Source organism: Paramormyrops kingsleyae, chromosome 12 (assembly GCF_048594095.1).
Source record: "Paramormyrops kingsleyae isolate MSU_618 chromosome 12, PKINGS_0.4, whole genome shotgun sequence".
In the NCBI taxonomy this organism is placed as follows: domain Eukaryota; kingdom Metazoa; phylum Chordata; class Actinopteri; order Osteoglossiformes; family Mormyridae; genus Paramormyrops; species Paramormyrops kingsleyae.
In genome coordinates this window covers 26,269,206-26,292,068 of record NC_132808.1, presented here as the reverse complement: position 1 = coordinate 26,292,068, position 22,863 = coordinate 26,269,206, and the positions used below count along the sequence as shown (strand labels likewise).

The 22,863-nt window shown below is 50.6% G+C and overlaps 1 protein-coding gene across 1 annotated transcript; it reads left to right on the top strand.

Moving 5' to 3' along the window:
- The first annotated feature begins 298 nt into the window (after positions 1-298).
- LOC111852095 (lymphoid enhancer-binding factor 1-like) lies at positions 299-22,863 on the top strand. The gene is made up of 10 exons (XM_072697794.1): positions 299-740; positions 819-1,022; positions 2,363-2,417; positions 3,961-4,070; positions 15,219-15,351; positions 15,874-15,964; positions 16,500-16,662; positions 17,165-17,272; positions 18,922-18,970; positions 21,829-22,863. Exons 2-10 carry the CDS (start codon positions 825-827, stop codon positions 21,909-21,911), a joined length of 990 nt encoding a protein of 329 aa, XP_072553895.1. The 5' UTR covers positions 299-740; positions 819-824; the 3' UTR covers positions 21,912-22,863.

Sequence of the window (22,863 nt, the reverse complement as noted above, 5' to 3'; positions counted from 1 at the left end):
CAGATTATATGTCTTGCTAATTAAGTTAAAATGCCATTACTGTTTTGATTTGACAATGACAACAGACGCGAGATATTGACATGCACATTTGTAACGTACCCAAGGCTTCACAATTACTTTGTAATTTAGCTCGCTACTTTTCCTGCGATTTATAGTCTATTCCCGCTATATCTACCCCCGTCAGTCAGAGGGGCGGCCGGTGATGCATCCTCACCCGGCAGTCATGGATAGGTATGGAGGGGAGGGGTGGAGAGGTGTGGAGAGGAGGGGCGGGGAGTTACTTCACGGAGCCCTAAACACTACATCCCCTTATTACTACCGGAGCCGGGCTCCCTTTCGGAGCAGTTCTCTTCTTTGTCTTTAGTGAAATTGTTTCGCGTTTTTATCATGCTGGAGACGTACCGTCAAAGCAGATAAATACCCGATCTGGCGCCTGGGGGGAGCGACTTGTGCGGTGACCCGCTTCATAGGAATCCGCGGTCCGCATCAGGAGGTCCATCCAGGAGCAGCGCGGGAAGCTCAAAAAGATTAATTTCATAGTTTGTTTGTGCCTTTTTTCGAATGACTATTTTAAGACTCATGTTGAGCGAGTTTTCATGGTGAGATGCGGCGTCTGTAAAGTAACGGCACACTGGAAATGAAGCACAAATCAAACGGTGGAAGCACCGAGTCTGTCTTTAGGACCTTCAGCCCGTCCTGAGCATATTTACCAGCATCCACAAGTTTAAAGTGCAGCTGAGGTACGCGGCTTCCCCTCTTTTTCGGTACATTTGTTTTAGCTCTCAAAGCGCTGAGCGTGGGACTCGCCTGCAAACCAGCCCGAAATGCCGCAGTTAGCGGGTGGAGGCGCCGGGGACCCCGAGCTCTGTGCCAACGATGAGATGATCCCCTTCAAAGACGAGGGCGACCCGCAGAAAGTGCAGATCTTCTCGGAAAGCGATAACCCGGAGGAAGAAGGCGATCTGGCCGACATCAAGTCATCGTTAGTAAACGAGTCGGAGACAAACCCCGACAGCCACGACGTGAGTCTGTCCCGTTATTTATGGTTTATATGCAAGTAGGCCAAAAACATCTACCGATTACAGTACAGTAATATGTTAATGAACCACTGATATCATTCTACATTTTCTTATAGAAAAACTGTTTAATTGTATATCTCATGTGTACATTACACGGTCTACTGACTGAACTGATATTTAAAAAACACTGAAAATATAAAACAAAGCTGTCGTGTTTTTCTCATTCCAAATAGCTGACAATTATTAGTTTGTTCATTTAAATGTAATTTTCTTATTCATGTTTATGGGTGGACCTGTTTTCACAGGCTAAACGGAGCTTCAAATATTTTGTGTGATCAATTACTTAAAATATTTTAAATTGATTCAGCATTTCCAGCACAGTTTTTTTCAGTGCCGTTTTACATTACACTCATACAAAGTGTAAAATGGGGCTTACTTTAATTGTTGTCATCCTGAGCTACACACACACACACACACACACATACAGAGAGAGAGAGAGAGACCTGTGATCATATCTTTGTGGTGACTGTCTATTCATTTGTATTTAAAACCCTAATCCCATCAATGACACCCTTAACCCCTACCCAGCCCTAACCTTAACCACAAGTAACCAAACAAAATACTTTTGGCATTTTCGTTTTTTGATTGCAGTCACAGATTTCTATGAAACTGAATTTCCGTTTGTGGGGAACGAAAAAAAGGTCCCCACAAGGTCAAAATAACAGGGTTTTTTTTTATCACATTGTGGGGACCAAATGTTATGTACATCTGACCACCCCCCTCCCCCCAACAGACACACATATATGCACACATACACACTGATACACACACCGAAGCATGCACACACATACAGACACATGCACACACAGAATCACACACACTGAGACGCACATACTCACACATGCATGCACAAGTTAAAAATAAAAAACAACTAACAAACCATCATTTTATGTTTTACTTTAGTTTTGTGGTGACCGAAATTCAAGTCATACACTGCAAGTATTTTATGTATTTTGTGTATTAGTATTAAATAATTCCATAATTTATATGGAAAAACCTTAAATTCGTTTGTATGTGCTGATATTTTTCCATTATGTATTTATCTGAATTTGTATCATTTACTTTATTTTCATATTTACATTATTTCTAATAAACGTCTTTTCATTTTTTTTTTATTTAACTGTAGCAGATATTTACAGTTGAAAACAGGAAAAGCATCACCCCCATTGCTTTGGCGGGATGTGGGGTTTACATTTATTGGATTTGACATAAAAATCTCCCCTATATTCTGTAGTTTTCCTGCCTCCCACCAAAAACTGACTGCTGTTAATGTTTCCTATCAGGCAGCTAGAACCCAAGACCCTTTCCATGAGGACCCCAGAGCATGTGGCGATGAAGGTGGGTGCAGAGGATGGAGCATCAGTCCACCTGGGCTCTAGTGGGGGGGGGGGTATAGGATTTGTGGGAGCCTCCTTAGTGCTGCGTGACAGCGAGTTCATGGAGCTGGTAGAACACCAGGTCTGGCCATTAAATAATAAAGGAACATTCCAGACTACATTATCACAGCAGCATTTCAACTCCAGTAATATCAAGGGCAGTATTAGTGAGGGCAGTATTACTAAGGGCAGTATTACTGAGGGGAGTATTACTAAGGGCAGTATTACTAAGGGCAGTATTACTGAGAGGATTATTACTAAGGGCAGTATTACTGAGGGGAGTATTACTAAGGGCAGTATTACCGAGGGGAGTATTACTAAGGGCAGTATTACCAAGCATCTGATTCATAAATTAAATGTGCCACTATTCAAAAAGTGCGGATTTGTTATTTTGATGATCACATTGATTGACATTCCCTGTTATTCCTGCTGTTGGGCAATCTTTCGGTAAACTTTAACGAGAGCATCGTCGGTAGGTTGCCACTGATCTGGTTGTGGTTTCTTCACCACGAAAGCTCTTCAGGCAGGGTATCAAGATCACCTGAAGCACCTTCCAAAGTGCAGTATGACTTACGAAGGCTCAGCTGTCCGTCTCCCTGGGGAGCTACAGGCATCCTTAAGGCGCGTCTATCCTGGAGCTGGACAGAAACTCAGGGTGGGGTGTGTGTGTGTGTGTGGGGGGGGGGGTCTGGCTGCTGTCAGGCTATTGTTCTTCCTTGAGGAGCCCTGGAGCTCTGAGTGCCAGCTGAGATGATCGTCCTCACGATGAGGCCACTGACAGCCTCCCCTTTGTCCTCCGCCCTGCAGCATGCCTGAGTTCACATGTAGCTGTGCTGTATTTCAGTCAGACCGCATGAACAGGGCAGCGTTCAGCTGCTAGACACCAGTAAACCATCTGACATATATCTGTTAATATTATCTGTTATCATATCTGTTCAAAATGTTTTTATTTATTATTTTTTTAAAATGTCCACCGATTCCACGGGTACAGGCTACGTGTGGGTAGAGGGTGTGTGCGGGTACAGGCTACGTGTGGGTAGAGGGTGTGTGCGGGTACAGGCTACGTGTGGGTATAGGATGTGTGCGGGTACAGGCTACGTGTGGGTAGAGGGTGTGTGCGGGTACAGGCTACGTGTGGGTAGAGGGTGTGTGCGGGTACAGGCTACGTGTGGGTAGAGGGTGTGTGCGGGTACAGGCTACGTGTGGGTATAGGGTGTGTGCGGGTACAGGCTACGTGTGGGTAGAGGGTGTGTGCGGGTACAGGCTACGTGTGGATAGAGGGTGTGTGCGGGTACAGGCTACGTGTGGGTAGAGGGTGTGTGCGGGTACAGGCTACGTGTGGGTATAGGGTGTGTGCGGGTACAGGCTACGTGTGGGTAGAGGGTGTGTGCGGGTACAGGCTACGTGTGGGTAGAGGGTGTGTGCGGGTATAGGCTACGTGTGGGTAGAGGGTGTGTGCGGTACAGTGGTCTCACAGGGATGTCACACATGTTTGCCACTTGCAGGAAAGCATTATGATGTGTACAAAGGACACTCGTACCCGGGCTACCCTGGCCTCTCCATGATGGACTCCTACCTGAACAGCGGCTCCCTTTCCTCGCCCATGCAGAGACCCGTGAGTATCCCGGGTTCAAGGCCAGCGCAGTGTTAGCGGCCCTGAAATGGATATGATCCGTGGGTCATTTTCTGTGCTCAACCCTATGATGTTATTTTAAAATAATGCAGGGGGTTTGTGGCTGACTGGCAGCTCTGGGATCAGTGACAGTGCAGGGGGCAGGTGTCTCTGAGGTCAGGCCCTTTACTCCTTTGGAATGACTGTGCTTCCTCCTGTATGGCTTCACTTTGTGGCTGGCTGGCAATTCTGGGATCAGTGACAGTGCAGGGGGCAGGTGTCTCTGAGGTCAGGCCCTTTACTCCTTTGGAATGACCGTGCTTCCTCCTGTATGGCTTCACTTTGTTTACGTGATCCCAGCAGACGAAGGCTGATGCACGTTCAGGGCCCTGGCAGCTGGCAGCCATAATCCCGCTTTGTTCCTTTTGTGCTGGAGAGACACCCCTGATTTGCATAGCTTTGGTGCAGAGACACGCGGTCTGTGCTCACTCTGTCAGGAGATGCTTCTCCTGCTCCTTTCATAGACTGCGTCTCTCTGTCTTCTATAAGGATCTGATCCCTTATGCTCATTGGCGTCTGGTCAGTCAGCAGACACTCGACAAACCTTTTGCTCCCCAGAGCTCCTGCTTTCCAGGCCCTTTTCCAGGACGTTTTTTCCCTGGATATTCTCCCACTTTCTGGTCCCTTTTCATTCTGGAGTTTCTCCCAATTTTTGGTTCCTTTTCTCCCTGGATTTTCTCCCAATTTCTGGTCCCTTTCTCCTCCCTGGATCTTCTCCCACTTTTTGGTCTCATTTTCCCTGGACCTTCTCCCGCTTTTCATTCCCTTTTCACCCTGGATCTTCTCCCAATTTCTGGTCCTTTTCTCCTCCCTGGATCTTCTCCCACTTTTTGGTCTCATTTTCCCTGGACCTTCTCCCGCTTTCCATTCCCTTTTCTCCCTGGCTCTGCTCCTACTTTCTGGTGCCTGTCCTCCCTGGAGTTTGTCCTGTTTTCCAGGTCATTTTCTTTCCAAAGCTTATCCCACTCTCCGATCCCTTCCCTCTTGAGTTTATGACTAGTCTGTGCTGACTTATGGTTTTGTTGGGATGACACCATAACTCAGGTTCATTTTGCATGATGCAGTTTGGTTTAATGTGTGTGGGGGGCTTTGGCAGAGGTCTTGTGGGTAGTACTCCCAGAGCCTTGGTTTATGTGTGCAGCAGGCGGAAACAGTCCACATATCTTCCCAGGGGATAGGTCTGCCCAGAGGATAGGTCTACCCAGGGGATAGGTCTGCCCAGGGGATAGGTCTGCCCAGAGGATAGGTCTGCCCAGAGGATAGGTCTGCCCAGAGGATAGGTCTGCCAAGCGGATAGGTCTGCCCAGGGGATAGGTCCCCAGATATGTCTGGGATATGTAAAAGACAATATCTGTGAATTCCAGGCAGTCAGGGAACTGCTTTCTGGCGTGTTACAAAGCAAATTGAGAAGGTGTATATGTGGAACATTCTTCTTTACTAAACTTTATTCTCTGCAACACGAAAGGTGAAATAGAATTCAATTTTGAAATGCTCAGCTCATCCCACTTGAAAGGTTGGGTTCTACTTTTTACGATTGGCTATGGCCACACTGTGACTGTTTGGGGATTCCCCCGGCCCGTGTGCTGATGTGCCGGGCCTGCACAGCTCATGGGCGGCCGGGTCAGGTGGCCTCCTCTGTGCTTTGATGTGGATCTCATGGTATCTGCTCTTGACTGGGCCTGCAGACAGGGATTTTCAGGGCTCAACGTTTGCTCGGTGGCTCTGATGGATGGAGGGGACCCTGCACACTCCCCAGATGCCCAGCACAGTGCCCATGTCACACTGGGAGGTGGCTGCCACAGTTTGTGTGGTTTTAGGTGTGACACATTCCCGAGCTTCAGCCACCAGTAGTGTGAGCTTGTTTTGTTGTGTGACATCCCAGCATCACTTGGGATTGTGCTTCGGAGAGACTGAGCACCATTTCTGGCCGATGGGGGTAACCTCAAATATTTACATGCATATTACTGTCTTATCCAAGCAGTGACTGTGAGCCCTCCTTGGTGTGGTGGGTTTGAGGGTCATACAGGTGCCTGTTAGTTATTAGTGAGCTTCGTCCTCATCTCTGTGATGGCACTATATCCCCCCTCCAGAATGTCGTGGCGTTGGCCTCCAGTGTTTAGGACAACGTACAGAGCCAGAGGACAGGCTGACCCAAAGTATCTGGAGCCCCACTGAGCTTCAACTGTACATTCAGCGAGAATGGCTCTGCAAATCCACGGAGGTCACAGTTTGAAGTCCACACTCGCAGCCAGGGCCGTGAGATGTGCCATCGTTGGCCTGACTGGGGCTTCCGGAGGTGGCACTCAGTCTGAAGATGTGAATGTTTGATGATTGACAGCAGGAGTGGCTCTTCTCTAGATGCTCCTTCTTCAGCTTGAATAACTGATGTCAGCCCTGGACGTCTGGCCTCATAAAGAAGCCCTGCAAATGTTTGGGGAGAACAGAGATGATCATCCATCTGATAAGTGAGACCGGGGGCCTGTACTACGAAGCGGGGTAACTGGCTTATCGGGGTAACTTGTCGGATTTAAGGTAGTCTGGGCAAAATGTAAGTAAACGAATATGAAGTTCATTTAAACTGTGGAACCTTAAATCCGACAAGTTACCCCGATAAGCCAGTAACCCCGCTTCGTAATACAGGCCACTGTTCTGTGTGAGGGCTTGTATTTTATTGTGGATTGTATATTACTTGCAGCTATAAAATGAAATGCACAAAAACATACGCAGCGTTTAGTAAACATTAGATGTCAACAGCTGATCTGCATGCAGTCGTGGATGATGCCTTCCACAAGCCACAAGGGCAGGAGACGTGTGGTCAGAAGTCACTCAGAGAGGTATAGGTTCTTAGAGGAGGTAGCTGATCACAGCTGGGGCTCCAGCCCTGACTGAATCACAGCAGATGCTTGATAAGATGATCTTAACCATTCCTCTCCGGGTCACCTACATGAGAGGGGTTTCCAGAATGCACAGAGCTCTGCAAGACTGTATCTGCTTTCACTGTAACCCTAACTGTGACCATAACGGATAACCTGAACCGTTACTCAAACCCTAACCCAAAACCATAACCCAAACCTCAAACTGGAACCCAAAGTCGACTTGAAGGCAGAACTGCACTCCGAGGCCATGAAATAGAGACAGTTGTGTTGAGACATTCTTGTCAGTTGACGCCTTGTTACAAAGTGAAAATGCAGACATGCGAGTTGTGCTCCGATCCAGCTGAGGTCCTCCATTTTCTGACAGTGGATGGTTGTTTTCATGCTTCTGAAAGCTTAAGGCTTTTCATATCAAAGGGAAGCGTCATTAATTGTCTAGAAGGGATTATTCTGAAGGTCCAGCCGACACTTTTATTCGTGTTAATGGACGGGGGGGGGGGGGGGGTTGGGGGGGTCGCCGGGACGGACATAACAGTAACTCGTGTGGTCTGGAGAGCGAAAAGAAGCAGCTTTGTGTGGCTGGTTCTCATTCTCAGAAAACTCTTAAAAGTCACCCGTTCCTTTCATATCGACCTCGGGATTGAAAACAAATGGGCCATTTTCCCACTTCCTCTGAACTGCACTATTACAGAGCTGCGAAAATAAAAATCAGCCCATGCTGCTTTCTGTGGGTCTCCTGCTCTCTCTCCCTCTCACTCCTTCACTCCCTCCCTCGCCTTCTCACTTTCGTTGTTTTTTGACTGTCGTTTTTGACAAAGCAGAAGCCCGCTGATGTCAGAGTCGGTACCCAGAGCATTAAAGAAACGCAGGAAATGCAATCCAGCTGCAATCCGACATGATGCTGCAGGACAGGGTTTGGTGGAGCGACCCCCCCCCCCCATATTCCCAGGGCGTGCATGCGCTCGCGGCCTTGGCTTTGATCTCTTCAAAGCCTCCTGCCTCCTCCTAGAGGGAGAGCCTTGGCTGCTGTTCACTGGAGCTGGGGCCGGGGAGTGGGGGTAGGGGTGGGGGGAGGGAAGGAGCGAGGCTGGCCCCCCCTCCCTTTCCAGCCTGAAATCAATCACAGTGCAGAAACAATTATGTGTAATTCAGCTAGACTAGTTGGGGGGGGGGGTAAGTTACCTGAGAGATAACAATGGGTACATAAGGAGATGCGGGGGGGTGGGGGGTGGTTCTATCATGCATCGTCTCCTCTAAAGTGTAGAGGGGGTGTGCGGGTGCGACTATGTCATCCAGCAAATTAGAAAATCACTGTCCCTAGATTACAGTGGTGATCACCCATATATTAACCCCCTTAGCTGACATTCCTGTGCTGAAAGGTCTATATGGCTGCTGGGTGAAGATGAAGATACGTTACGTCATGTGTCAATGTACCAGAATGAAGCTGACTGTCTTTATCCCACACCCCATCCTTCACACCGACCCTCCCCTGTCTTTATCCCACACCCCATCCTTCACATTGACCCTCCCCTGTCTTTATCCCACGCCTCATCCTTCACACCGACCCTCCCCTGTCTTTATCCTACGCCTCATCCTTCACACCGACCCTCCCCTGTCTTTATCCCACGCCTCATCCTTCACACCGACCCTCCCCTGTCTTTATCCCACACCTCATCCTTCACATTGACCCTCCCCTGTCTTTAGCCCATGCCTCATCCTTCACATTGACCCTCCCCTGTCTTTATCCCACGCCTCATCCTTCACACCGACCCTCCCCTGTCTTTATCCCACACCTCATCCTTCACATTGACCCTCCCCTGTCTTTAGCCCATGCCTCATCCTTCACACCGACCCTCCCCTGTCTTTATCCCACGCCCCATCCTTCACACCGACCCTCCCCTGTCTTTATCCCACGCTTCATCCTTCACACCGACCCTCCCCTGTCTTTATCCCACGCCCCATCCTTCACATTGACCCTCCCCTGTCTTTATCCCACACCTCATCCTTCACATTGACCATCCCCTGTCTTTATCCCACGCCTCATCCTTCACACCGACCCTCCCCTGTCTTTATCCCACGCCCCATCCTTCACATTGACCATCCCCTGTCTTTAGCCCACGCCCCATCCTTCACATTGACCCTCCCCCGTCTTTATCCCACGCCCCATCCTTCACATTGACCCTCCCCTGTCTTTAGCCCACGCCCCATCCTTCACATTGACCCTCCCCTGTCTTTATCCCACGCCTCATCCTTCACACCGACCCTCCCCTGTCTTTATCCCACACCCCATCCTTCACATTGACCCTCCCCTGTCTTTAGCCCACGCCCCATCCTTCACACCGACCCTCCCCTGTCTTTATCCCACGCCCCATCCTTCACACCGACCCTCCTCTGTCTTTATCCCACACCCCATCCTTCACATTGACCCTCCCATCTTTATCCCACGCCCCATCCTTCACACCGACCCTCCCCTGTCTTTATCCCACGCCTCATCCTTCACACCGACCCTCCCCTGTCTTTATCCCACACCCCAACCTTCACATTGACCCTCCCCTGTCTTTATCCCACACCCCAACCTTCACACGGACCCTCCCCTGTCTTTATCCCACGCCTCATCCTTCACATTGACCCTCCCCTGTCTTTATCCCACGCCTCATCCTTCACATTGACCCTCCCCTGTCTTTAGCCCACGCCCCATCCTTCACACGGACCCTCCCCTGTCTTTAGCCCACGCCCTATCCTTCACATTGACCCTCCCCTGTCTTTATCCCACGCCTCATCCTTCACACGGACCCTCCCCTGTCTTTATCCCACGCCTCATCCTTCACACCGACCCTCCCCTGTCTTTATCCCACACCCCAACCTTCACATTGACCCTCCCCTGTCTTTATCCCACACCCCAACCTTCACACGGACCCTCCCCTGTCTTTATCCCACGCCTCATCCTTCACATTGACCCTCCCCTGTCTTTATCCCACACCCCAACCTTCACATTGACCCTCCCCTGTCTTTATCCCACACCCCAACCTTCACACGGACCCTCCCCTGTCTTTATCCCACGCCTCATCCTTCACATTGACCCTCCCCTGTCTTTATCCCACGCCTCATCCTTCACTTTGACCCTCCCCTGTCTTTAGCCCACGCCCCATCCTTCACACGGACCCTCCCCTGTCTTTAGCCCACGCCCTATCCTTCACATTGACCCTCCCCTGTCTTTATCCCACGCCTCATCCTTCACACGGACCCTCCCCTGTCTTTATCCCACGCCTCATCCTTCACACCGACCCTCCCCTGTCTTTATCCCACACCCCAACCTTCACATTGACCCTCCCCTGTCTTTATCCCACACCCCAACCTTCACACGGACCCTCCCCTGTCTTTATCCCACGCCTCATCCTTCACATTGACCCTCCCCTGTCTTTATCCCACGCCTCATCCTTCACATTGACCCTCCCCTGTCTTTAGCCCACGCCTCATCCTTCACATTGACCCTCCCCTGTCTTTAGCCCACGCCTCATCCTCCATATTGACCCTCCCCTGTCTTTATCCCACGCCTCATCCTTCACATTGACCCTCCCCTATCTTTAGCCCACGCCTCATCCTCCACATTGACCCTCCCCTGTCTTTATCCCACGCCCCAACCTTCACATTGACCCTCCCCTGTCTTTAGTCCACGCCCCATCCTTCACACCGACCCTCCCCTGTCTTTAGCCCATGCCCCATCCTTCACATTGACAGTGGGGACCAAGTGACCTTTTCATGTTTCATAACAACAGATGACTGAGTCAGCAGATTGAGTCTGAGTTACAACATCCATTCCATCCAGTGTCCAAAAAGGAGAGAGATGCAATGGGGGGGGGGGGTTTGAGCTCTGATTGGAGGTGTTCACGTCTCATGGGAATTAGCATAAGTGGAAAGTGACTCTTTTTTGAGTGGCTTGGCAGCTTCTGTGGCTCTGCGTGTCCCAGCTGCTGGTCTCCGGTTGACAGGGAAGGTGATGGTCACCACTTGATTTCACACGTGGCTCGCTTGGTCTCTTTGAAGATCTCAGTGCCACAGTGCTGTGCAGGAAAGATTCCTCGCTATAAAATACGTTGCTGTCTTTCTTTTGGTAGAACAAGATGAAGGGCTTCTGGCTTCAGACCCTCACACTGAGGCAGAGGAGAGGAGTCAGGGTTAAGGTCAGGGTTAGTAGAGCGCCTGAACCTCTACACAAAGCTTCATTTAAGGCTGATCCCCCGGGGGCTACACCCCACTCTCTTTTCCTCAGAACAGGTGCTTACGTGTTAACAAGACCTATTGTTGAGCTTCCTTTGAAAAACTCAATCGCTTGTGAGCTGAAAGGGTACTCCTTGTAAGGCATCACATGCAGAACAATACAGGCTCTCTCACAGAAGGCTGTGCCTGTTATCCTGGAGAGTCAGAAGGTAGTGGGGTAGGTTCATTAGTGCTCAACACTTGGCGTATTCTGCTATAATGCAAACGGTTTAGGGGCGTAAAGCTGAATAGAGCACTTGGCTCATGTGGGATTCCACACTCTGCAATAAAATAATTGGCTCATTTTCAACTGCTTCAGGAGTTAGGGTTCGAACCCTGGAGGTTTGGTGCCACACTGTGATATTTGATATCTGCCAACCAATCCATGACCAATACACTCAGACTCCCTGTAACAATCTGTCTTGGATCCCTTGTCTGGGTTTTATGGCATGTTTCTGGAAGTGTGATACCGTACAGATACTTGAGCCATACAGATACAGATACCCAATCCCGTACGGATACCCTATGCTGTGTGGATGCTCAGTCCCATATGCATACCCAAACCCATATTGATACCCGCACCCATACAGATACTCAATTCTGTGTGCATATGTGGTCCTATATGGATCCCAAGCCTGCATAGGTACAAAATCTCATATGGATACTTGAGCCCATTCGGATACCAGATCCCATATAGGTCCCTGATCCTGTATGGATCCCTGAACCCATATGGATACTTGATCCCATATGGATGCTTGATCTAGTATGGATACCCATCACATACAAGTGATTAACCCAAGCTGAGGGATTTCATACTATACTTTTGAAAGATGCATGGGGTGATGACATAGTTTATGTGGCAACAGAGATGTACCCCACCTGCTTGCGCCTGGTCACCAAGAACCAGCTGTGTCCCGACTCCCCGGGTTAAGGAGGATCATGACAGGGCTGTCAGGAGCTGAGTGTCTCCTCAGTGGAAGGTCATACCTCTCTTGTGTCTTTGACAGCACCCCTGTTGCTGACACGGGCTGAAGGGCTCAGGGGGGATTACCAGAGCCGGGTCCCCCAGGGGGTCCTCCAGCTCTCTGCCCCCCTCCCCGCCCCCCCATACTTAACACATGCCCCCTGCTGCCATCCCAGTAACACACCCACACCCATCATATACCCAGAGCAGGAGCAGTTCAGCTCGGTGTTTCCGCAGCCATGTCCATCACATTCATGTGAGATCATCTTAAGTTGAGCTCCATCTTTCCCGTTCACTGTATGTTTATTTACACGTGTATCCTCCCTCATTTAGCAAGACATTGCTGTGATGTAAGCAGCACTTTCCCGCTGTCTGTTGGGTAGCTCATTGCGTGGCAGCTTGTGGATTTGGACATGATCCCATCACATTCGGCCTCCCTGTTTGTGCTCCGGCTTCCCTGGATCAGACGGCACCCCCCTGGGTTTAGACTCTGGACCCTCACACGTATATTACCGCACAGGAACACGAGGGTCAATTTGATGCCTGCAGATGTCTGGAAGAGTGAGAGAGGGAATTCCAGCCAATGGTTTGTCATGCAGGAAGGGACATGAAAGAGGCATTAATAAATTCAATTAACATCCTTTAAAGATCAAGAAAGACATTTACTTTGTTTTCACATGCACTGGCATCCAAAATACATGTTGATATTTTGGGGTCCTGATTGCAGAATAGCTGTCTCCTTGATATGCCTGTCTGGCCATGATGTTCAGGGCAGAATGGGTCTCATTTTGGTATTTTGTGGTCCTGTTTGCAGAATAGCCACCTCCTGCTGTGCCTGTCTGATCATGACATTCAGGGCTGAGCGGGTCTCAAACATCCTGGCATCTTCTTGAATCTGCTAATCCCAGCAATCGGGTTCCTATGGCATCCAGCGCATAACCTGATTCGTCTGCATGGCTTCCGACTCCAGTCATACAAATCAGGAAGATGTGATATATTACTCTCCAAATCCCAATCCTGCTTTCCATTTCCTGCTCTGAAGAGTGTTGGGAATGTGGGGTAAGTTCTGGGCCAGCAGGAAGCACATATGGACAGGAGAAAATTAGGCTGGGAATTCGGATGCTTCCTAACTTGGTTTCCTCCTCAGCCACAGACCATTTCAGGGATCACCAGTTCTGATTCGTAACCAGGTGCCGTCGTGGAGCCTCAGTGAACACAGACTCAATGGACCTACATGGACCACGTGACCTACATGTTATTCCATGTGTAAATCCATGTGTGCCTGATACAGCCTGTGTTCTGCAGGAACGCTGCCTGGGCCAGCCCTGCATGAAAGATTTCCCTGACGACCTCATCTGAACCGTTTAGCTGTGCTCACCATGTTACTCCTTGATCATCAGTGATACCCATTAATGGTGCTCATCTGTCCCCCTCCCTCTTCCTCTCTTTCCCTCTGTCTCCCCCTCCCTCTCCCCATCTCTCCCTCTCTCTGTTCTTCTTCTCCTCTCTCCCACTTTTCTCTCCCCCTTTCTCTCCCTCTCTTTCCCCCACTCCCTCTATCTCTCCTTCTCTCACCCCCTCCCTCTCACCCCTATTTCTCCCCCTCTCCCTGCCCCCTCTCTCCCTCTCTCTTCCCCCTCCCTCTATCTCTCCCCTCTCCCTCTTTCTCTCTCCCCCTCCCTCTCTCCCCCTCTTTCTCTCTCTCTTTCTGTCCCTCTCTCTCCCCCTCCCTCTATCTCTCCCTCTCTCTCCCCCTCTTTCTTTCCCCACTCAAAGGCAGGACGGTAGCTGGAATTAAAATCCCCCACCTTCTTATCTCCCTCCCCCAGGAAGGCTAATGTGAGCTGAAAGGCGTTAAATTGAAAGTGGACTGACGATGTCGTTTAGCTAACTAGCGACACGCCACAGTCCCGGCCTGCTCCACTTTGGCGTCCCGTTGGACATGGCAGAGTGGGGTAATTACAGCCCATTCTTCGCTGGCATACTGATCACAGCACCCCCCAATGACCTACTTTCAGGCAGAACTCGGAAAGTTTAATGTTAATGATTCTTTTCACTGTTCGATCTCATTTTCATTAGGAGGCCATTCACTAACTCAAACTCCCTAAACCTAACCCTAACCCCTAAACCTAACCCTGCCCATAGGAATTTCCGATAACCTCTTCAGCTTTGCCTTGCTAGCCTGATTTAGCTTACAGGTGAACAAGGTCTTCCAAGTTGGTTTTTAAACCTTGACTTTAGTTACTTTAAATAGATCTTCTTAAATGAGAGTTTTCTTTTTGGTGAGGTATCATTTATGTCATTTAAACTGATGTATCTGTTATACCTGGGCTCTCTTGGGGGCCCTGCTGTATATTACCTTACAGTTGTGCTCGATTTGGCCATATGGTGGAGCCATTACTGTTGTTATTCACTCTCTCTTTGATCTTTCCTTGGATTTGGGTTCGTCAGTTTCTTTTGTTCTTCACAGTCAGATGCAGTGAATGAGGCATCTGCGCAGGCCGCAGGATGACATGATGAATCAGACACCTGTGCAGGCTGCAGGATGAAATGGTGAATCAGGCAAGGTGGAGCAGTGCCAGAAATTCGGTGCCCCTAGGTGGATAAACCCTAAGTGGCGGCTGCATCAGGGCACCTACATCTCCCCAATTATTGCCAGGCTAGCCCCTAGGACACACAGCTGCCCTTTTTCAAGATAAACCCCATTTATCAGTCAGTGGCAGAGCTAGCTGGGAGCTCTGTTCCACTTCTGGCATTTGGCAGCTTGCACTTTTCAGGCGAAGCATTTGTCTTTCCCTGCATTCAAATGTGCCGAGGTCTATTTTGAATGTGGGACTGGATGGTGTCATGTGAGTAACATGACATCATCTTCTGCTTTACCAAACAGGAAACTGGTCTTTAAAGGGAGCATCTGCCCTCCTGAGGTTTAAAGAGGTCTACAGTAACATAAGTAAACAGAGCATGAGTTGACAATCCCTCCCGTTTTTTTTTTTCCAGCTGAACAGGGTCCCGGTGGTGCAGCCATCGCATGCCGTGCACCCGCTCACCCCCCTCATCACATACAGCGATGAGCACTTTGCTCCTGGTCCCCACACAGGGCACCACCCACCTGACGTCGATTCAAAGTCAGGTAAACGAGGCCAGTCTCTGAAGAACATGTAGGAATATGGTATGTTTTTCGGCAGTGAGATCTGCAGTGAGACCGGTAGTGTGATCGGCATTGAAATTGAGAGTGATACCACCAGTGTGATCCAGAATGTGATCAGTAGTGAAACCATCGATGAGATGCAATGAGATCAGCAGTATAATCGGCAGTGTCATCGGCAGTGAGACCGGTAGTGTGATCAACAGTGAGACCAGCAGTGAGATTAGCACAAAGTGTAATCATCAGTGAGACCGGGAGTGTGATCGGCAGTGAGACCGACGTTGGGATTGGCAGTGGAGACAGGTAGCATGATCAGCCGTGAGATCAACAATGAGGCTGACAGTATGATCAGCAGTGGGATCAGCAGTGAGACGCGGTAAGATCGGCAGTGTGACTAGTAGTGAGACTGACAGTGCTGTGGTGTAATTCTGTTTTTATTAAGGTATCATTTGCATGCTTACGGCACCAAAGGCCATTGATTTCACCATGTTTCCTGTGTTCCTTCAGACATGCCAAGGCATCACTTGGTACCCGACCTTCCCGGGTTCTACCCACTCTCTCCAGGAGGAGTGACTCAGATGCCCCCCCAGCTGGGATGGTAAGTTTTCTATTTTCTGTCTTAAGTTTGTCTTTCTGTGGGGAGATCTGGGATACAGGGGACATCCTGCACACAGTGTGATATCTGGAGAAGGGACATTCTGCACATGGAATGATATCGGGACTGGGGACACCCTGCACACGAAATGATAACCAGACAGGGGAGCCCTGCACACGCTGTGGTCATGTCATATGGTCGGGGCGTCCCCCTCCTGGACACTGAAAGGGGTTCCTTTTCTAAAGAGCCCATCTGTGAATTTGCTCTTTGCCTAATGCAGGTTCTCCCGGCACATGGTGCCGGCCCCCCCACACCTCCCCGCCCCCCCCGCGACCGCCATTCCCCACCCGGCCATCGTGCATCCACATATCAAGCACGAGCCGCCGCAGGATGGCAGCCTCCTGCACATGTGAGGTTCCTGCGCCCCTGTGTTTTCGAGGAGTTCTGGGCGGCTCCTCTCCTTCACACGTCACTTTCTCTAATGATGCATTAATCTCTTGCCCGCTGTCACAGCCATATTCCCTCCCCACCCCCACAGGAAGCCGCATCATGACCAGAGGAAGGAACAGGAAGCCAAGAAGCCACACATCAAGAAGCCACTGAACGCCTTCATGCTCTACATGAAGGAGATGCGGGCCGACGTGGTGGCCGAGTGCACGCTGAAGGAGAGCGCCGCCATCAACCAGATCCTCGGCCGGCGGGTGGGTGGGTGGGGACCTGCCACAGGGTGGGCGGGGTGCTGCCACAGGGTGGGCGGGGTGCTGCCACTGGGTGGACGGGGCACTGCCACTGGGTGGGCGGGGCGCTGCCACAGGGTGGGCGGGGCGCTGCCACAGGGTGGGCGGGGCGCTGCCACTGGGTGGACGGGGCGCTGCCACTGGGTGGGCGGGGCGCTGCCACAGGGTGGGTGGGGCGCTGCCACAGGGTGGGCGGGGTGCTGCCACTGGGTGGACGGGGCGCTGCCACAGGGTGGGCAGGGTGCTGCCACAGGGTGGGGACCTGCCACAGGGTGGGCAGGGTGCTGCCACAGGGTGGACGGGGCACTGCGGGGGTGTTAAAACACAGTGACATTACGAGCAGCATCCGCACATGAATGTATCTGTCTTGCTCTTTTTCTGCCTGTTCATTTGGGATCTTTCACTGCACTGCGCTTTCTTTCTGGGTCAGCCTGTAACTGGTGTCTTTAATCTTTCCCCAAAACAGTGGCACGCTTTATCCCGCGAGGAGCAAGCTAAGTACTACGAGCTGGCGCGCAAGGAGCGGCAGCTTCACATGCAGCTCTACCCTGGCTGGTCTGCCAGGGACAATTACGTGAGTACCAGCGGGTTCCTGGTAAATCGTAAATGGACAGTATCATATGACTGTCTGTCCACTGTAAGGAGACAACATCATGTTACTGTGTGTCTACCACAAATGGGCAGCCTCATGTGACTGTGTCTACCTTAAAGGGACAGGGTCATGTGACTGTGTCTACCTTAAAGGGACAGGGTCATGTGACTGTGTCTACCTTAAAGGGACAGGGTCATGTAACTGTGTCTACCTTAAAGGGACAGGGTCATGTGACTGTGTCTACCTTAAAGGGACAGGGTCATGTGACTGTGTTTACCTTAAAGGGACAGGGTCATGTGACTGTGTCTACCTTAAAGGGACAGGGTCATGTGACTGTGTTTACCTTAAAGGGACAGGGTCATGTGACTGTGTCTACCTTAAAGGGACAGGGTCATGTGACTGTGTTTACCTTAAAGGGACAGGGTCATGTGACTGTGTCTACCTTAAAGGGACAGGGTCATGTGACTGTGTCTACCTTAAAGGGACATGGTCATGTGACTGTGTCTACCTTAAAGGGACAGGGTCATGTGACTGTGTCTACCTTAAAGGGGTAGCGTCATGTGACTGTGTGTCTACCATAAAGGGATAGCAATATGTCCCTCATCCCCAGATCGCATGCTGTGCCATCCTACTTCCCAAAGCTCTCCCACTGAGGGGCTCGGTGTAAGATGGGGGGTTTGACGTGCATTTACAAGCCATGCTAGTGGACGCACGTGACATTCATTAGCTAATCCAGAAAAAGCCTCTCCCCTGTTGATCAGATGAACGGACATTATGACATCCTCCTGTTGGATATGGTGTCATACTTCATTACCATTAATGTGCAATATTTTGCAATGTGCGTGGCAGAAAAGCTCTGCTTTTCATCTTTGTGTGAGCTGTAGTGTGAATATTGTGACTGTCTATGTCAAGTACATTATCTCCTGAGTGCAGAACGCACGTTAACCACAGAAGACCCTTATTTATGCCATAGCAGGCCATCTCTAATGAGAAGAAGCTGGACAGAACGTGATGTGAGTCTCTCTAGGGGCTGGTGCCCAGCGAACGTCAGCGGCTGGCTGGAGATGCAGACAGCTCTCAGAGGCTTATTCAGGTTCATAAATAGCTCAGCACTCCTACATACAGCTAAATTATGTAAGACATGCTACTGTAACCTTAAGCCAGGTGATCTGCATCATGTGGTTGCTGTCGGTGGCCGTTTGGGGACACCCGGGAGGTTCTGTGAGTGTAGACGTCACGGCTGAGGTGTTACTCACCATCGCACTGCACTCAGTACCTGTGAAGATCACCATCACGTCTAACTCTAACTTTCCAGGCTCTCTGCCTCACCTATCGCTGTTCCTGGGCTTCACAGCTGAATAAAATTCCATATAAAATGAACCACCAAATTGTAATATCGGGAACTCAGGGAATATTGCAGACTTCCTGCTTAGAATAATGCTGCCCAAAGCTCTCACTCTGATCTTCCACCAAAGAGAGGATAGCATTGACTCGGGCGGCAGGATGGACTCTGGGACATGGCCTGGGGGCCCTAGCGGATGCACCCTGGGACATGGGGGGCAGGAGGTTGGGTTGTAGAGTGCACTGGTGTGTGAATTCATTCTTAGAGTCATTTCCTGGGTGTGTTTTAGGGAAAGAAGAAGAAGCGGAAGAGAGAGAAGATCCAGGAGGTCACAGCAGGTAACAACTGCTGTCCCTTGGAGGCTCTGAGTCCCTCAAGATCCTGCTCTGTTCCTGAGATTCCTGCTTTGTCCCTCAGTGTCCTGCTCTGTCCCTCGGAGTCTCGCTGTATCCCTTTGGGTCCTCCTGTGACTCTTACTGATGCTGAGTTTCCTAGGAATATCCTGGGCAGGGTGGGGGGGGGGGGGGGATCCAATCCACACATCCAGATCCACACCATGTTCTGACGTTTGGCGTATGACGGGAAGGCTGCGTGGTTCCCCCCTCAGTACAGAGCACTGCCCCCCCTTAAACCCACACCCTACCCCGTCCTACACACCCATCTAAGCTTCAGCTGGTGCTCCTGCGTTGTCACCTCCCCCAAATTGCTCACTCTATGCCACGCGCCTATTGCTTTCATGTGAACTCGCTGAGGACAGACTGTCCACATCTGTGTCAGAAGGCAAACCTTAAAGCCCTCGCACATTTCAGGCCAAAGAGTGACAACCTCGAACATCTCAGATAAGATAAGAGACACATGCTGCATTCTGCACCTGGACAAAGAGCCTCTTGAGCTCACAGGCAGGCAGTTCTTCCTGGGGGGTGTCTGGGTGCCTAATGTCTGTTTAGCTCCTGGCCATCAGAAACCTCACAGAAGTGGGCTGGTGCTGACGGATCCCCCCCTCTCTGCTTTGCTCTTTCTCTCCCTCCCTCTCTGCTTTGCTCTTTCTCTCCCTCCCTCCCTGCTTTGCTCTTTCTCTCCCTCCCTCTCTGCTTTGCTCTTTCTCTCCCTCCCTCTCAGCTTTGCTCTTCCTCTCCCTCCCTCTCTGCTTTGCTCTTTCTCTCCCTCCCTCTCTGCTTTGCTCTTTCTCTCCCTCCCTCTCAGCTTTGCTCTTTCTCTCCCTCCTTCTCAGCTTTGCTCTTTCTCTCCCTCCCTCTCAGCTTTGCTCTTTCTCTCCCTCCTTCTCAGCTTTGCTCTTTCTCTCCCTCCCTCTCTGCTTTGCTCTTTCTCTCCCTCCCTCTCTGCTTTGCTCTTTCTCTCTCTCCCTCTCTGCTTTGCTCTTTCTCTCCCTCCCTCCCTGCTTTGCTCTTTCTCTCCCTCCCTCTCAGCTTTGCTCTTTCTCTCCCTCCTTCTCAGCTTTGCTCTTTCTCTCCCTCCCTCTCAGCTTTGCTCTTTCTCTCCCTCCCTCTCAGCTTTGCTCTTTCTCTCCCTCCCTCTCAGCTTTGCTCTTTCTCTCCCTCCCTCTCTGCTTTGCTCTTTCTCTCCCTCCTTCTCAGCTTTGCTCTTTTTCTCCCTCCCTCTCTGCTTTACTCTTTCTCTCCCTCCCTCTCTGCTTTGCTCTTTCTCTCCCTCCCTCTCTCCCATCTCTGTCTTTTCCTCGCTGTCTCTCACACATACGTCTCCTGAAATCCCTGATTATTCTCTCCTCTTGATGCGCTTCTTAATCCTCCAGGTCTAAATCCCCCTGTGGTGAGCGCCGAGCCGCTCAGGCATCATCAGGCTGTGTGTTTGTGTGTGTGTGTGTGCATGTGTGTGTGTTTTTCTGCCCTTCCCGGTCAGGGTCTGGAGCTGCTCTTGCTGTCCTGGGTATCTGTGTTGTGGTTGACAAGCTTCCAGAGCAGTGTGTGTGTGAGGGGGGTGTTGTGGATGGTGTTTGTGGGGAGTGTGTCGTATGCGTGTGTGTGGGGGATGTGAGGCTCGCAGTGGCTGCGTTTGGCCACTGGATGTCACCTTTATCCTGAAGATGCAGATCTGCAGTATTATTTGTTTTCGACGCAGCTCAATGATTCGGCCCAACCGCCAAATTCAGATGTGACCCTTTTTCTGTGTGAAAATAGTAAATAAATGAAAACCTCAGCGGCTGTCATGCCCTGTGACAACCTTCAGCTAATCAGCATAAAGCCCAGAACTCCAAGCCTTTCAGAGGCATTGAATCTATGCAGATTCTGTGGGCTGGAGGGAGGAGCTTAAATCGGGATGCAGAAAACCAACAAGGAATTTATTTGCCCGCTTCTCTCCAAGCTGCCACATTGCATTTTAGTCTGTTCCCTGAAAATGTATAATGTGCTCAATCCTTTTTAGGACATTTACACACTTTGAGAGAAGGATTATACTATTCATAGGTCATGATACTTTTTTTCTTGGACCAAATTTATTGTGAAAATAACCTTTATTAGAGTGAAATAAAACAGCTACATGTCCAGCCTGCTTTTCTCCAGCTAGTGATATGGGTGGTTGACCCATAACCCGCGAGTCTGGCAGGTTTAGGCAGCTAACTAGAAAATATTGCAAAATATTGCACATGCCGGCCCACGTCCTGCCCTCCTGTCCCCCGGCCCATGCTGTCCTGCTCACCCGTCCCCTAGTCCGTGCCCTCCCTCTCCTCCCGTCCCCTAGTCCGCCGCCCTCCCTCTCCTCCTGTCCCCTGGTCCGCCGCCCTCCCTCTCCTCCCGTCCCCTGGTCCGCCGCCCTCCCTCTCCTCCCGTCCCCAGGTCTGCGCCCTCCCTCTCCTCCCGTCCCCTAGTCCGCCGCCCTCCCTCTCCTCCCGTCCCCTGGTCCGCCGCCCTCCCTCTCCTCCCGTCCCCAGGTCTGCGCCCTCCCTCTCCTCCCGTCCCCTGGTCCGCCGCCCTCCCTCTCCTCCCGTCCCCTGGTCCGCCGCCCTCCCTCTCCTCCCGTCCCCAGGTCTGCGCCTTACTGCCCTCCCAGCTCCTGGTCCACGCCCTCCTACCAACCCGTCCCCTGACCCACACCCACCTGCCCTCCCGTCCCCCAGGCTGCACTCTCCCATTCTCTGGCCCTCTGGCATCTAGTGACACATCACCCCTCTGGCCTCTCTGTGTGGCTTCATTCAGCCTGAAGTCTCTGTTTTCCTTTCCAGGGGAGAAACACGGCGACGCTCTGTCTGCATTCAAAGTGAGAGCCCCGGCTGTGGGCCCCGTTGTGAAGATAGAGGCCTGTTAAATCAAGGCCCATCCCACACTGAACTCTGCTGGGGGCCTCAGAGCATTACGAGGTCCCTTAGCTGTGGCCCCTCAGCCATGGCCCTTCACCGAGACCCCCCACACCAGAGACACTGAACCATAACGACAGTCACAGCCACCTGCCCCCGTTCTGTGTAGCGCCCCCTCTCTGTCTACCAGTGCCACTGACCCCACAAATGCTGCACTGTGTGTGTTACTCTCGTCTTTTTTGTTGAGGTTGCCTTGTACCCCATCCAGAACTCTGTCCAACAGCCCCCCCCTCCCATTCGAATGCATATTCTGTGTGGGGGGGTGTCCCTTCCAGCCCCCAGGTCCTGCCGGGCTGGTCTCGTCAGGGAAAATACACAATGATGCCAAGAAGCTACTTTATTAATCAGATATATTTTGAATGATTTTATATTTTTGATTTTATGTATATTTTGTGGTTGTTTTTTATTTTTCTATATAAATATATGACACAGTATGAGCTGTGGAGAGGGGCATGGGTTCGAGGCCCCTTTTGATAACTGTATAACAGACAGCCACCTCTCAGTATCTGTCAGCTGAGACGTGATGGTCGCGGCTTTCAGGATGTGATGATGATCTTTTTATACTTTTACAAGCAAGATTTGGACAAACCTGTTAGACTTGGTGCTGAAGATGCCTCTGCTCTCTTGTTCTAAATGGACGTTTGCAAATGTATTTCTTCTTAAATATATTCATGCCATCAGCCAGCCTTTGTTCAGTTTCATATTCATTGCAGCCTATAGTCTGGACTTATGCCACTTTGATGCCACACAGGAGTTTTTATAAAATTTTAAAGAAGGTTAAAATATTTTCAACTTTTTCATCACTGTCACCTTGAATCAATACTTAACCGCAGGTTAAATGTGTTTTACAGCAACGACACACTTGGTAATATGAGTTGGAAAATAAACACCTTGAAAACGAAA